The following is a 14,180-nucleotide window of genomic DNA, read 5'->3' on the forward strand; positions in this document are numbered from 1 at the left end:
GGGACATTCTGAAGCCAAACCATGACAGATGAATGTAGAGTTATATTTGAAGAATGCATGGAGACAGGAAGTTAATTTCCGTTATCAGGTGGACAAGAGACGTTTTGAAAATGAGTTCATCAATTATTCTATTCAAGTATCTTACCTAAGGCAATGTTTAGAGGCACATATGATGCACAAGGTACCCAGATTTTGTTTTCTTAGAGTGACTGAATGTGAGATAATACAACTCCTGCCACACTCTGTATAACATGCCACGTGTCACCGTGATTTATTCAATCCTTATTAGAAGTGCCTACAAGTGGTAGATGCGATATATATATATATATATATATATATATGTTGTCCTTTATATATCCTACGAGAAAAAAATATCACATGGGGTTAAATCAGGGGAACGCGGAGGCCATATTACGAAAGCATTGTTAGTGTTACCTACTCGACCTATCCAGCGACTTAGAAGCGTGCGATTTTCACAGACTTCATAGTGATAATGTGGAGGTACTCCACCTTGCTGATAGAAATCATGATTAGAATTCTAATTAAATTGTCGCATTAACCACGATTGAAGCATGTCGATAGTGAATATGCCAGTGATTCTGACAGATTGTTGTGCTTCATTGAACGTCACTGTTGTACTGTTGCGGTCAACTGCGGAAACCACACTAAAAACAAAACCGGAAGGACTATCCTTGCACATGTTATCTGATTAATATATGCACTTTATCCACCAGGTTAAGCGCTGTAGATTAATGAAAGTGGGACTTAATTTAGGGGCATGGTGTGTTGTGTTCAGACTTGTATGTCTTTCATAAGAATCGCGTACGATATAGTGTGTAAATGTGAGATAGTAGAAAAATGTAGAATTATACGTGCATCAAACATAAACCATTAATGTAGCTCAGTTGGCTGAGGCACTTGCCTGCCGATCCGGAGTTGCCTTCGGGCGTGAGCGTGGGTTCGATTCCAGCTTGGACTGATCACCTGGTTGGGCTTTTTTCGGAGGTTTTCCTCAACCGTAAGGCAAATGTTAAATATTCTATGGCGAATCCTCGGCTTCAGCTCGCCAAATACTATCCCGCTATCACAAATTCAATCGACTAACCGTGTAGTTATTAAATAATCGACTAAACGCGTCTAACCCTTCACTAAACCATGTTCAAATTCAATGGCTTCTATATAGGAAATCTAGAAATAGTTGCATTGTCGAACTTCAATGAAGATATGATGATAAAATAGTAAACAAATGCTTTAAAAATGTCAAGCAACATATATTTCGGCGGTTCGCGCAATACCGGGCAGAACTCTAAGCACAACCCGCTGCCGTCATCCAGACTGTAGCGAGCTTGAAACACTTGGACACGTGCTTGGACAATGCCCTAAAGGCGAGCTGCTGATCAATGCTAGACATCATCGTGTACGACATGCTTTGGCGATACCGTTAAAAACTTTAAATTAGGAGATTAATGAGGAAGTACATTGTGTATCATCGGTTGGTTCTTTCAGACGGGCAGACATTATTGCTATTAATGGACGCTTAAAACGGGCTCTTGTTCTTGACCCTACTATCCGTTTCGAAAGAAACATAAATCAAGCCACCGAAGTTGATATTCAGAAGAAGTCTATATATGAACCTTGTCTGCCGTATCTTTCGCAAAAGTTCAACGTCCCTCTTAAACAATGGTCCGTCATTGGTTTGCTGTTTGGCAGTAGAGGTTTTATTACAAAATCCACATGGAATTACCTTAAGGAACTTCACATTCCTTTTGATTATGTAATGTCTATTCTTATAAATATTATCAAGGATTCCCCTCAAATATTACATCATCATCTCTATTTCAATTAATCCGCTTATATTTTCCTTCAACAATTAACTTTCTTTTTTCTTTAATATTTCAAATCACATTATACTGTACATGTTTATTGTATTCAGGACCCTTGTGGTCACTCAAATTCTTTGAGCTGATGTCTTTAGTGAATAAATAAAAATAGGATATTACTTTCAAGGATGCCTTCGTGTTTATTTCGATTTTCGCTGCCGAAAGTTATGAAAGATTGGATAATTTAAATGCAGTGAGCTACGTTAGCGCTCGACTGCGTAGTCTTTTGTTTTTCGCGTAGCAAATCAAGAAAAATATCAACATTTGACTCAGCTCTTTATTTTTTTAACACGAGACCAACAATAACAAAAGTATAATTCGAATACATGTGGCAATCTCGCATCTCCTATTGTTATTTCATTTAGTTACGCTGTCAGTTTTCCGGGTCGTGAAACCTTGGCCCTGTCATGGCAATCAACGCAACCTCGGTTACTGTTCTGATGTACTATCGTATTTAGATAGCCTGTCCGGTCAGAATGTTAATTCTGCGCAGTAAACCAGGCAAGTCCATTTGATACTGTCAAGAAAAGAAAGGGGTGTACGGGTTAGTCGATGTGCAATTCCTGTACAATTCACTTCTTTTCAACACTGAGACACTGCGCGAGACGAAAGAGCTTTGCATACTGACTACAGCGTCAGGCGTTCAATTGAAATATACTATAATTTCTATTTTTCGTAACCGGTTATGCACGACTATAGTGTTCATACCAGTTTAATTAACGATTTTGTGTAGGTATTCATTAAGATTGAATAAAAGTTGGAGATTTATCCTTCGAAGAGGTGGAAAAATTCAAATATCTTGGAGCAACAGTAACAAATATAAATGACACTCGGGAGGAAATTAAACGCAGAATAAATATGGGAAATGCGTGTTTTTATTCGGTTGAGAAGCTTTTATCATCTAGTCTGCTGTCAAAAAATCTGAAAGTTAGAATTTATAAAACAGTTATATTACCGGTTGTTCTTTATGGTTGTGAAACTTGGACTCTCACTTTGAGAGAGGAACAGAGATTAAGGGTGTTTGAGAATAAGGTTCTTAGGAAAATATTTGGGGCTAAGAGGGATGAAGTTACAGGAGAATGGAGAAAGTTACACAACGCAGAACTGCACGCATTGTATTCTTCACCTGACATAAATTAGGAACATTAAATCCAGACGTTTGAGATGGGCAGGGCATGTAGCACGTATGGGCGAATCCAGAAATGCATATAGAGTGTTAGTTGGGAGGCCAGAGGGGAAAAGACCTTTGGGGGGGCCGAGACGTAGATGGGAAGATAATATTAAAATGGATTTGAGGGATGTGGGATATGATTGTAGAGACTGGATTAATCTTGCTCAGGATAGGGACCAATGGCGGGCTTATGTGAGGGCGGCAATGAACCTCCGGATTCCTTAAAAGCCAGTAAGTAAGTAAGTATTCATTAAGATTGAACGTAACCTCTTATAACTCATACATGAGTATCATCGTGTCGGCCTGGGTAGCGTAGTCGGTATAGCGCTGGTCTTCTGTGCTTGAGGTTGCGGGTTCGCTGTATCAACATCTAGGTTATTTATTTATTTATTTATTTATGTATGTATTTATTTATTTATTTATTTATTCATTCAGTCATTTATTTATTTATTCATTTATTCATTCATTCATTCATTCATTCATTCATTTATTTATTTATTTATTTATTTATTTATTTATTTATTTATTTATTCTGGTAGAGTTAAGGCCATGAGGCCTTCCCTTCCACACTACCAGAAGTAAAATACATAATGAAACAATGACAAAAATAGGAAAGTCATGCTTATATATAAAACTAATTTTCATGCACATTAACAAGCTTACATGGGCTATAATGAATTTAATATACACACAAGCAAGGGCTGATAAACGATTATGAGCCATAATGTACCTCAAGTAAAATTTATCGGTGATAGCGAGATTTTTGTCTGTCTCCTATCTGAAGATGATGTTAAATATGCCACGAAATTGCTAACAGTTGAATGATTATTTGAGTCCTTTTCTTCAGTTGAGGAGTTGACTTCTCTAGGCTAAGAACCTCTTCTGCGCTATAATTGTACTAGTTGGATTTGGCCTCTCTCTCCTCTGACTAAATAGCAAACCGTGTCCAATATAAGGATAGGGACAGCCTTATAAACTCTACAACTATAACATATCCATCGTCCAGTTCAAAAGTGCGACAACTCAAAAATTGCCATTTTTTAGTTATTTATACTATTTCATTTTTAGTTATTTATACTATTTCGGAGCTCTTTCCGATTCAATATTGAGATAAGTCATATTTACAACCGAAAAGAAAAAAACTAAATAAACTGCTTTAGAAATAATTACAACTATGGACTTTACTAATTCATTATTAGTACATTTCGAAATGTATTAATAATGAACTGGAAGACTGTCATAAACTGGTCCTGAATACTGACTAATTTCTAATTGTCGTGGTTATGAACCAGAACTCTGTTCCTTTCTAAGTGATTTATTTGAAACTTTCAACTGAATATATCTCAAAACTTGTTTTTTTGAGCTGTTGCACTTTTGAACTAGACAATCGATATACAGTAGAGCATCGATTATCCGAAACAATTGGGGACGGGGGGTGTTCGGATAACTGATTTTTCGGATAACCGATCATTTACGAAAACAATTTGTACCGGTGTCATAGGAGCAGTATAAAACAAAGAAACACTGATATGAAACACAAAACTGTACATACAGTATATATTTTATGCTCGACCATGCCGAAATGTAGTAATTATACACCTGGTAGCAGCCCTTTAATGGACCAAGTACACCTATTCATTATAGTTCAGTTGTTCAGCCAATGAGCAATCACCATTGTAGCATTATAAAAGCGCAAGTATCGATTATTCTCGGATATGCAATCGAAAGACAACTAGCAAAATGTCACGGAGGTTGGAAATCCAATACTGTCGCAGAAGGTTATGTTCTGTTACTATAATAATTAGCGTTAATTGTAAATAATATTCAAATAAATTCAATTTGTCATCTCGTTTTTCAATTCTAAATCAATTTCCAGCTTATATCAAGATTAATGTGCATGTTATTCTCTAGATTATATCAAGGTCAATGACATTCGTTCCTCGGAAAAAATCAATACTTTCGTGTCTGCGCACATCTCACAATTTAGAAAGTCAGTTCCGCTCCTCACTTCGATAATCATAACATGAATACTTATGAATAATTTCAAGCTAGAAATATGGTCGAGCATAAAAAGTCGTATGAAACTTGCCTATAATGGTAATTAAGACGCTCGTATGAAAATTATGAAACTCGCTTGCGCTCGTTTCATAAACAAACATACTCGCGTCTTAATTACTACCATTATAGGCTCGTTGCATAATGTACTATTTATTCTCTACGTACTTAAATTCCAAGACAGCTCACATTTTCAAACCACGCGAATAAATTCTAGATGTCTTTCAATTATTATACATGATTTAACTAATGTTGACTTCACAAACCATTTATTCAAATATTTAATCGTATTATAAACGACATTATCTCGGACTAAACTTTATGTGAGTTGTTTTTCTCTCCATTGCTTTCAAATAACAATAAAATCCTGTTTATCTTGACGTGGTGGCAAACGAAAAAAAAGTTTTAATTTGCAAGACCTCAAGCTATGATTATGTAACAATTTAACAACATCTAGAAGGATGAATTGGACGGGACAGGAGAAGTTTCAGTCTATGCTCATGAAGAACTCAGTTTCATTTCATTAAACACAACATGGAGCTCATCGCGATTTGATAAGGGAACTCTGTCTAAATGACAGTCATCTGTGTCAATAGTGATAAGGAACTGGAAGGCCCTGTCTGTGGCCTTACGAAGAACCAACCTAGACTCAATACTTGAGTACCAATGGCAAATCCCTTTCAATTGATTTTGACGTTTTGTTGCCTGTTTTCCTGAACCTTCTATGATTCCTATTAATCAAATCCTGTACTGTAGTACACACAAAGGAGTTACGTAACAATAAGACAAGTTGCTCTGATGCTAACCACAGATCACGTGTCTGTTTCAGATGGCTGCACGTTTCCACGTCATTTTATTTTTGCTAGTTCTCACGGTGGCAGCAAACAGCCGTCGATTCCCGAGAGCAGGTAAGTTGTAACCTACAATAACGTGTATTCAATTTTCACCAAACTTATACAGGGGCACCATTTTATTTTTACTTCAATTTTTATTGTACCTGAGTTTTTGAATGTACTTCACTCCCACCCCTTCTACTAATGAAGTTCAACCGTCCTTCACACAGATTCAAGGCCGCATATACAGTCATAGTAGCCTTACAGTCATAGTAAACAGTACGTTCCAAAAATATGTTCGCGTTTTCCAGTGACGAAAGAGCTTTCAATATTGAATCATTTTCGCACAGGTACTGTCGTCCATTTGCCTACGTCGTATCCCGGTTTCCCCCACCAGCTTTTATTCGCCAGCTAGTGGCTGGGCTGTCTTTTCTGAGAACATTAATTTCTGTTAGGAATTGGAAGTCTACGTAATATTATACAACTGTTTAAAATAACTTAAATAAAAGGGCCTCGTTAAGTAATTAACTGTCACGTGATTTCTTCCCTTTCTACGACCCTATGACATAACCACTTGGACGGACAGTAGATAGCATGTCTGAGTAATTTTATCTTTTCGGATCGGGCTGAAATGCAGATTGAATTTACAGTACGTAAGGTACTCTTTTATAGAGTAGGTACAGAATTATTTCAACATCAGTTTCTAGCACGAAAGACGAAACTGGTAGTTGGAATTAGGTACAATAGTCTATAGTGCGATAATATGTACAAAAGAGCTGAAGCCTGTATCGAAATGAACGGCCACCAGTTTCAAAAAAACGTGTTTAAATATCCATATTATGATTATTTTTCAAATTAACTTCATTCTCTATATTGTACGCTAATGTGCTGTAGACATTATAACATACACTGCATAATGAATATGTCCACATGGGCAGCTCAGTTCGTGAGTAAAAACACTCATTGTTAATACTGTACTGTATTTTGATTAAACAAAAACCTAATGAAAATGATCAAACTCAAAATTGCGATATTTCCTAGTTTACATAAATGGACGAACTACTTTTCTTCCCTCCTATACCTAGTAAAGTGATTTGTTTGTATATTACGCCAGTATCATCGAACTCCAGTCGTGGAAGGAGGTAGCAAACGGCGTTGATCCAGAGGTATAGGCAAGTTAATATTAAAAATGTTAGTAAAAATAAAATGATGTTCCTGTAGATGAGGAGTCGAGACTTGGCATGTGTGCTGTGCGAGAGGGGAAACAAAAAACTATCAGAAAGAGAGTTTGTTTCATGGTGGTTAATATTATACGAATCTGCTGATGACCACACCTTGGAGTAACGGTTAGCGCGTCTGGCCGCGAAACCAGATGGCCCGGGTTCGATTCCCGGTCGGGGCAAGTTACCTGGTTGAGGTTTTTCCGGGGTTTTCCCTCAACCCAATATGAGCAAATGCTGGTAACTTTCTGTGCTGGACTCCGGACTCATTTACCGGCATTATCACCTTCATCTCATACAGACGCTAAACAACCTGAGATGTTGATAAAGCGTCGTAAAATAGCCTATTTAAAAAAAAATAATCTACTGACACGAAAGTTCATCTCAGACTAAAACCTCTCTTCCTCCTCCATAACCATTGATGATAAAATCACGGCACATGATAGGGTCACAGAACAATAAATTGAGAAAAAGAAAATACACTATAACCAGGGGTGCCAGATTCTCTCGGCAGAAAGGTGATTATAATTGCGTTCCTGACTATACATTTGAATTAATTCAATTGGCAATAAACTGATTTTATTCATTTTATGCATATCAACTAATTTTTCAGGGCCTAAACTTTTAATTTCGTCACAGTGTTTCTAAATTATTAAATTTCCTTTGAAATATTGATGAAATCTGGAAAAATGACGTCATATTATACTCTGTTATTTTCAGAAGAAATGCATGATACAGAGTTTAAAGTCTATCTACGAGTATAATCAATCAACTTTCAAAGATACTAAAGAATAAAGATACTGCATAATACCTAATACATTATAATCACAGTCTAGTATATACAGTCAAGAAGTTTGGAGTGATTTTTTGCATTTCTCGCGATAATATGCTCCAAGCGGTTAGTTTATTTAGGCCCAATTGTATAGAACTCCCTGACTAAAGATAAACTTTGATCGAAGATCGGAAAGTGAACCGAGTTCAGAGACTTCTTCTATTGTATAAAACTTTTCTGCGATCAAATTACCTTGGTTCAAATGCAATCCAAGTTCACGTGAAAAGGATTTGGCAACATCGCATAAACAGGTGAAGTTTGTGATGCGCGGACCATGTTGTACAGGTTTTTTCAGTGTTGCCAATGTAGCAACTTTAACTCTTTTTCAACGACAATTTCTTTTAACTTTTATATTGCTTAAATAGGGATTTAGCGACCTTTTTAGCACCCCATAGTGACAAAATGTAATCTTTGTTAATAATGAGAAATCTAGCTACTTTCCAACTACTTTTTGGTGACATTCCGTACACTCTGTTGGAGACACTGGTTTGTTTTGTGCATTGTAAATAATGACGGACAATAAGAAGATTGACAATTCTCCAAATTGTTATCATGTTATGGTGTTTGATACTGCTAAACATAATAAAGCTTTATAAAACGACAATTTTCGTTTAGTAATACAGTTAATTGAAGATTTATGAATGTACCTATCATAGCCATTAATAATTAATGGTTATTATAAACATAATATAATTATAGGTTATGTTATTTCATACTGCTGAACACGATAGAGCCTTATAAAATATAAGAATGTTTGTGTATTTAGGCAAGAAATTGAAAAAAGTATATAAATGTACCTTTCATATCTATTAATATTAATAATAATAATAATAATAATAATGGATATTTTATTTGCACAATCTGTCACTCGTATATTTCAAACAGAAAAGAAATAACTGAACTTGGATCATCTAACTTAATCGGAGAAATTTCTTCAGTCAAAGTTGACTTTAGTTTAAGACAAATTAATCTCAGATTAGACTTTATACAACACAAAATTCCAAGTTCAACTAGAACGAGGAACAATTTAACCTCTGACCTAAGATTAAATGGTTTATACAATCGACCCTAAGAGTACTAGGAACAATAGACCCTACTGGTACTATTTCGCATTGTCTATGATGAGGCGATAGAAGCGATCCTAGTGGTTAGCAAGTATCCATGGATGCATATTCCCAACGTATTGACCTTCGTGACTGTGTATACTAGACTGTGCTATGTAGTACATTATCGTTTTTATTTCAATACAACTGGATAGAAGGCGCCAGGTGGCCTTGACGACAACATTGAACATACAATGGAGAGGGTTTTGAAAAAAAATAAAGAAGGAGTTTTAAAAACAATTTACAGAAATAAGCAAAAATAGATTTTTTTTTTCATTGTTGAAATTCCGGGACAAATATAACTCAAACCAGAACACAGAACGCATCATTATAACCCAGAACAATCCTGAGAAATCCGGGACGTCTGGCAATCCTGACTATAATAAAGAAATATCAATGCAATAAGAAGATATAAAAAGGAAGGAAGAAAGAGAGAGATACATAAATAAAGATAGAAACAAACAAAGAAAGAAACTAAACAGATTAACAAAAGGCACAGAACGCTCAACATTGTAGTGCGTTATGTACATGGCCTTGACACAGGATATCCGCTGTGATTCCCGCCAGAACTAATTTTAGCGGAAGTGATGTCATTTCTCTGGTCTTTTCCGAATAATTACAGGTGCAGACGAGAATAAAAGGGAGAAAACTTTATTGCTACAGTAAATCATGACACAAAAGAAACACAGCCATCCATTCGCTTAGTTTCCATAATTTGACTGACAATTAAATTGAGGTTACTTTGGTTGGATCGGTTTGCATTGCTTTAAAAAATGGGGAGGTAGATAAAACTGAAAATTATGATGCTGATAAGAGTGGTTAGAAGGAGCAGGAGGACAACGACGATGACAAAAGATAGATTTTACATGGACTATTGACATATTCTACAGTATAGTTCCACCGACTTTCCTTCTTTTGCAGAAGGATTTAGGCTCAATTTATGCTAGCTCGACGGAGTCTGGTGCCATGAACTTTGGTTTAATGACAAATGCGGTTGGAGTGACCAACTTCTGATCACAAAAGTACGGGAGACGCACGACAAACTATAGCACAGTTTTTGGGATGTGAAGCCAGGATATATTGATCAAATAGTGTATATTAAATAATATAAAACTATCTATTTAATTATAATACAAATTTGAGTCATGTCACAATATTGAGCACAATAATATTTTTAAAATGTATGCTTCTTAGTTTTAACTTATTTGTATTTGTCAACAGAATGCTGCAGAACATTTAATGTTTTGTCTTGCTACGCAAGCTGAAAAAAGTATTTACAATCATACGTATGATCACCGGAACAGAAGTACACTTCACTGGTTGATACATTCTAAACTATCAATATTAATGTCAGTTTAGATTTAACGGTAGTTATTGTTAGGTTACATAAAAAATTAAGTCATTCATTCATTCATTCATTCATAGTGTTCTGCACAAGAACAGGTCTTTCACTGCAAACCCAGCATTCTCCAATCTTTCCTATTTTCTGCCTTTCTCTTTGTCTCCGCATATGATCTATATATCTTAATGTCGTTTATCATATGATATCTTCTTCTGCCTCGAACGCTTCTCCCGTTCACCATTCCTTTCAGTTTATCCCTCAGTAGGCAGTTTTTTCTCAGCCAGTGACCCAACCAATTCCTTTTCCCCTTCCTGATCAGTTTCAGCATCATTCTTTCTTCACCCAATCTTTCCAACACAGCTTCATTTCTTATTCTGTCTGTCCATTTCACACGTTCTATTCTTCTCCATATCCACATTTCAAATGCTTCTACTCGCTTCTCTTCACTTCGTCGTGATGAATTACTTTATTATGGCCAATGCACTGTACATCTCTAGAGACTTCATTGTATGAAGTTCGATATAGTGACAATCGTACAATGAGACACAAAAGTTGACGGTAATAAATTTTTATGTTTAACCGGTTAAACGCGTTTTCGTTTTGTGTTACTGAGACTGAAAAGGAAGCTGTTTCAGGAATGTTGTCTATCGTATCGTGCGCTTCGAATGTAGGCTATACAGAAGGTAACTAGAACTCAATCTCTGAAACAAATCATTAAATCTTGGCAAAATAATTTAAACGAACTCGTAGTCAAAATGATAGTAAATCAGCTTTCCACAGCAAAATCAGAGTTCAAATCTGGATAAATTAATTTTATTATACATAATTTTTTTTTGCCAAACAACTTCTACAACTATACACGTCACTCTAATCAACACTGAACATTTTATGCCACTATATCTCACTATCTTTTCTATCAGGCTAGTGACGTGACGTATCCTGCCACAATACTTTGACAGGATGTATCAGTACATCCTTGACTTTCCGATGGCTGTATAGCAGCCGTGGCGAAAATGCGACTCACGAGCACATTGTGGCTCGCAATGATAGCTGTGCATTTCTCTTGCTTCGTACCTCCCCCAATCCCCACCCTCTCACTCACTGGAGTCAAACTCCGTTCCATTTGTATTTGTCTCTGACCTGCGAGTGGCGTATCGTCGCAATGTCTCTCTCGAAACCATGTACCTCTACAAAAACGGAAGTTTCAAGTAGGATGGGAGGACGCATTTTTTTGCTCCCAATATTAAATGTATGATTTGTTCACAAGTATTACGAAGAGAACGGTTGTATAACATAAAACGGCATTATACTACATGTTACTCATGAAACATTAAAGGGTTAAGTGTTATTATTATTATTATTATTGTTATTATTATTATTGTTATTATTATTATTATTATTATTATTATTATTATTATTATTATTATTATTATTTCGATCTTTTTTCAGTAGATGTAGGACTAATGCGGTTAGGTCTTCAATTTAAACTTACAGATTTACAATGTAATGTTACAATGAAAGCTAGATGTAAGGACTTGACAAAATAATGTTAAACTTAAATCTTTGCCACAAAATAAATATCCGAAGCTTCGTTCTTTCTCTTGCTCTGTTGAAGCCATGTTCGCTACAGCTTACGTTTGTGAAAAATTATTTTCAACAATGAAAATAGTAAAAACCTAATTTAGATCACGACTGACAGACAAATACCTTCGTGATCAACTACGACTGGCAGTAAGTGGCATAATTCCTGATTTTGAAACTCTGTCCTATAGACATTCTGAAGACAGTTAATTTTAGTTTGTGATAATGTGTCCTATGTTTTCTTGTTCATTTCTTTCTTCGTTACACGTACTAAACATTAGTTTGTAACCTTATACTCTATAAAATTATATTTAAGTGCTTGACATAAGGAAAATGAAAATCCGTTAATAAGTCAGACAGTTGCTTAACTTCCCCTTCGGGTGTCCGCCTCCCTCCATAGGTGCTATGCACGTTGCAGGTTAAACAGTGGCTCGGCGCACGATTACATTTTCGCCACGGCTGCTGGATAGAGTTCTGTGTAGACAGAGTACCGCCTGGACCCAAGCGCTCGCTCTGTTACCATTGCTGGAATAGGGAAATTGGCGTTATCTCTTAGTTTTCATATTGTAAATTCCATTCTAAAGCACTGATGATAATTATAAAGTTACTAACGTGTAGCTAAATATTTGACGCATGATTCTATGAACATTTAAATGCAGTGGCGACTCTTGATATTTTTTGTTTGTAGGATATGAGATTGACGACTGATGACCAAAACAGATGATAATAATAATAATAATAATAATAATAATCATCATCATCATCATCATCATCATCTGTGGTCCTACAGCCCTTTTAGTTTAGCCTTGACCTCCTTAAGAATCTTCGCCCAATCCAATAGAGCAAATTAGTTAAATTCTTCTAAATGATCAAATACAACATAGGATATTCTTTCGGCTGTCTTGTCATCTGAGAGTCCTGTTAATTCTTGTATTTGTTATAGCTTATTTTATTTATTTTTATGTAATTTTGGTTTTTATTCATTTTATTTGTTTATATTATATCATTTTAAATTATTTATTACTTCGTCTATTTTCGTTCTTTTAATTTTTTTTATTGCAAACAAAATTTACATACAATAACAACGATTTTACAATACTATTGTAATACTCGTATATGAATATTCTTCAAAATTCGAGATTGATTACAAATCTCATAGTCAAATAGTCTACATATTACAAATTATTGTATAAATACAAGGTAACTGGGTCACACCCGAAAAAGCAAGATGCTTGAGGTCGGGTGTGACCAATAATGAAAACTGGATACAAGAAAAAATAATAATAATAATAATAATAATAATAAAATAATAATAAATAAAATAATAATAATAATAATAATAATAATAATAATAATAATAATAATAATAATCTGATTTAAACTGTTAAATGTAGGAATAAGAAAAAAACAAAAACAAACAAACAAAACGGTACCATAGCCTATACATGAACATAATAAGTTAAGAATACAACATTGTTAAAGTGACAGTAAAAAAATAAATAAAGAATAAGAATTTACAGGATTATAATTTTAAACACGGTTCAAGCACTTGTTTTTTGAATCATGTATTGTTTAATAATTTTAGTTTAGGATTCCTCTTTATAAAATCATTATATTATCTTGGACCGTAATTAGAACTGTGCCTTAGACCTGTTTCAATCTTACATTTTGGTTCAATGAGGGGGAGCGAAATATTGTATCTTCTAGTGTTGTGGCCATGATCGGATGATATAAATTTAGCTTGATATTTATGGTAGTGATTCAAAATAGTGTACATATAAATTTGCTTGATATTTAAAACATTAAATTCTTTATATATGAGATGAGTTGGATGATCAAGTTTTCTTCTTAAACATATTTTAATAATTATTTTATGTAGTAATATTAATGGGCGAATGACAATTGAACTGCATTTAAGGGGACTACAAGAGTACTTGAAAATTCATATTGTAGTCTCTGATAGGGTTTCCACACCACCACCCAGAAAGAAGGGTCGTAGTATTAGGATACGCGGTCATATCCTCAAACGCGGTTAAAGACAACCCATACCCGCCCTCCGCATTCTCCCCTGTCCACTAACTTCACTGCTAGAAAAAACCGTTTGCTATAAGATATTTGGATGGTTCCTCGGAAATTATTCCTAAGGTTTGAGATGTGCAGTGG

The 14,180-nt window shown here is 35.2% G+C and overlaps 1 protein-coding gene across 1 annotated transcript in view; it reads left to right on the plus strand.

Annotated features, from left to right (window-relative positions):
• Positions 1–14,180, plus strand: part of LOC138703732 (venom protease-like) — an 80,420-nt gene that overhangs the window by 40,341 nt on the left and 25,899 nt on the right. The window contains exon 2 of the mRNA XM_069831858.1: positions 5,936–6,014. Within this exon, the coding sequence (XP_069687959.1) occupies positions 5,936–6,014 (79 nt within the window). The remainder of the gene's footprint in view (positions 1–5,935; positions 6,015–14,180) is intronic.

Source organism: Periplaneta americana, chromosome 7 (genome assembly GCF_040183065.1).
Source record: "Periplaneta americana isolate PAMFEO1 chromosome 7, P.americana_PAMFEO1_priV1, whole genome shotgun sequence".
NCBI classification, from domain to species: Eukaryota; Metazoa; Arthropoda; class Insecta; order Blattodea; family Blattidae; genus Periplaneta; species Periplaneta americana.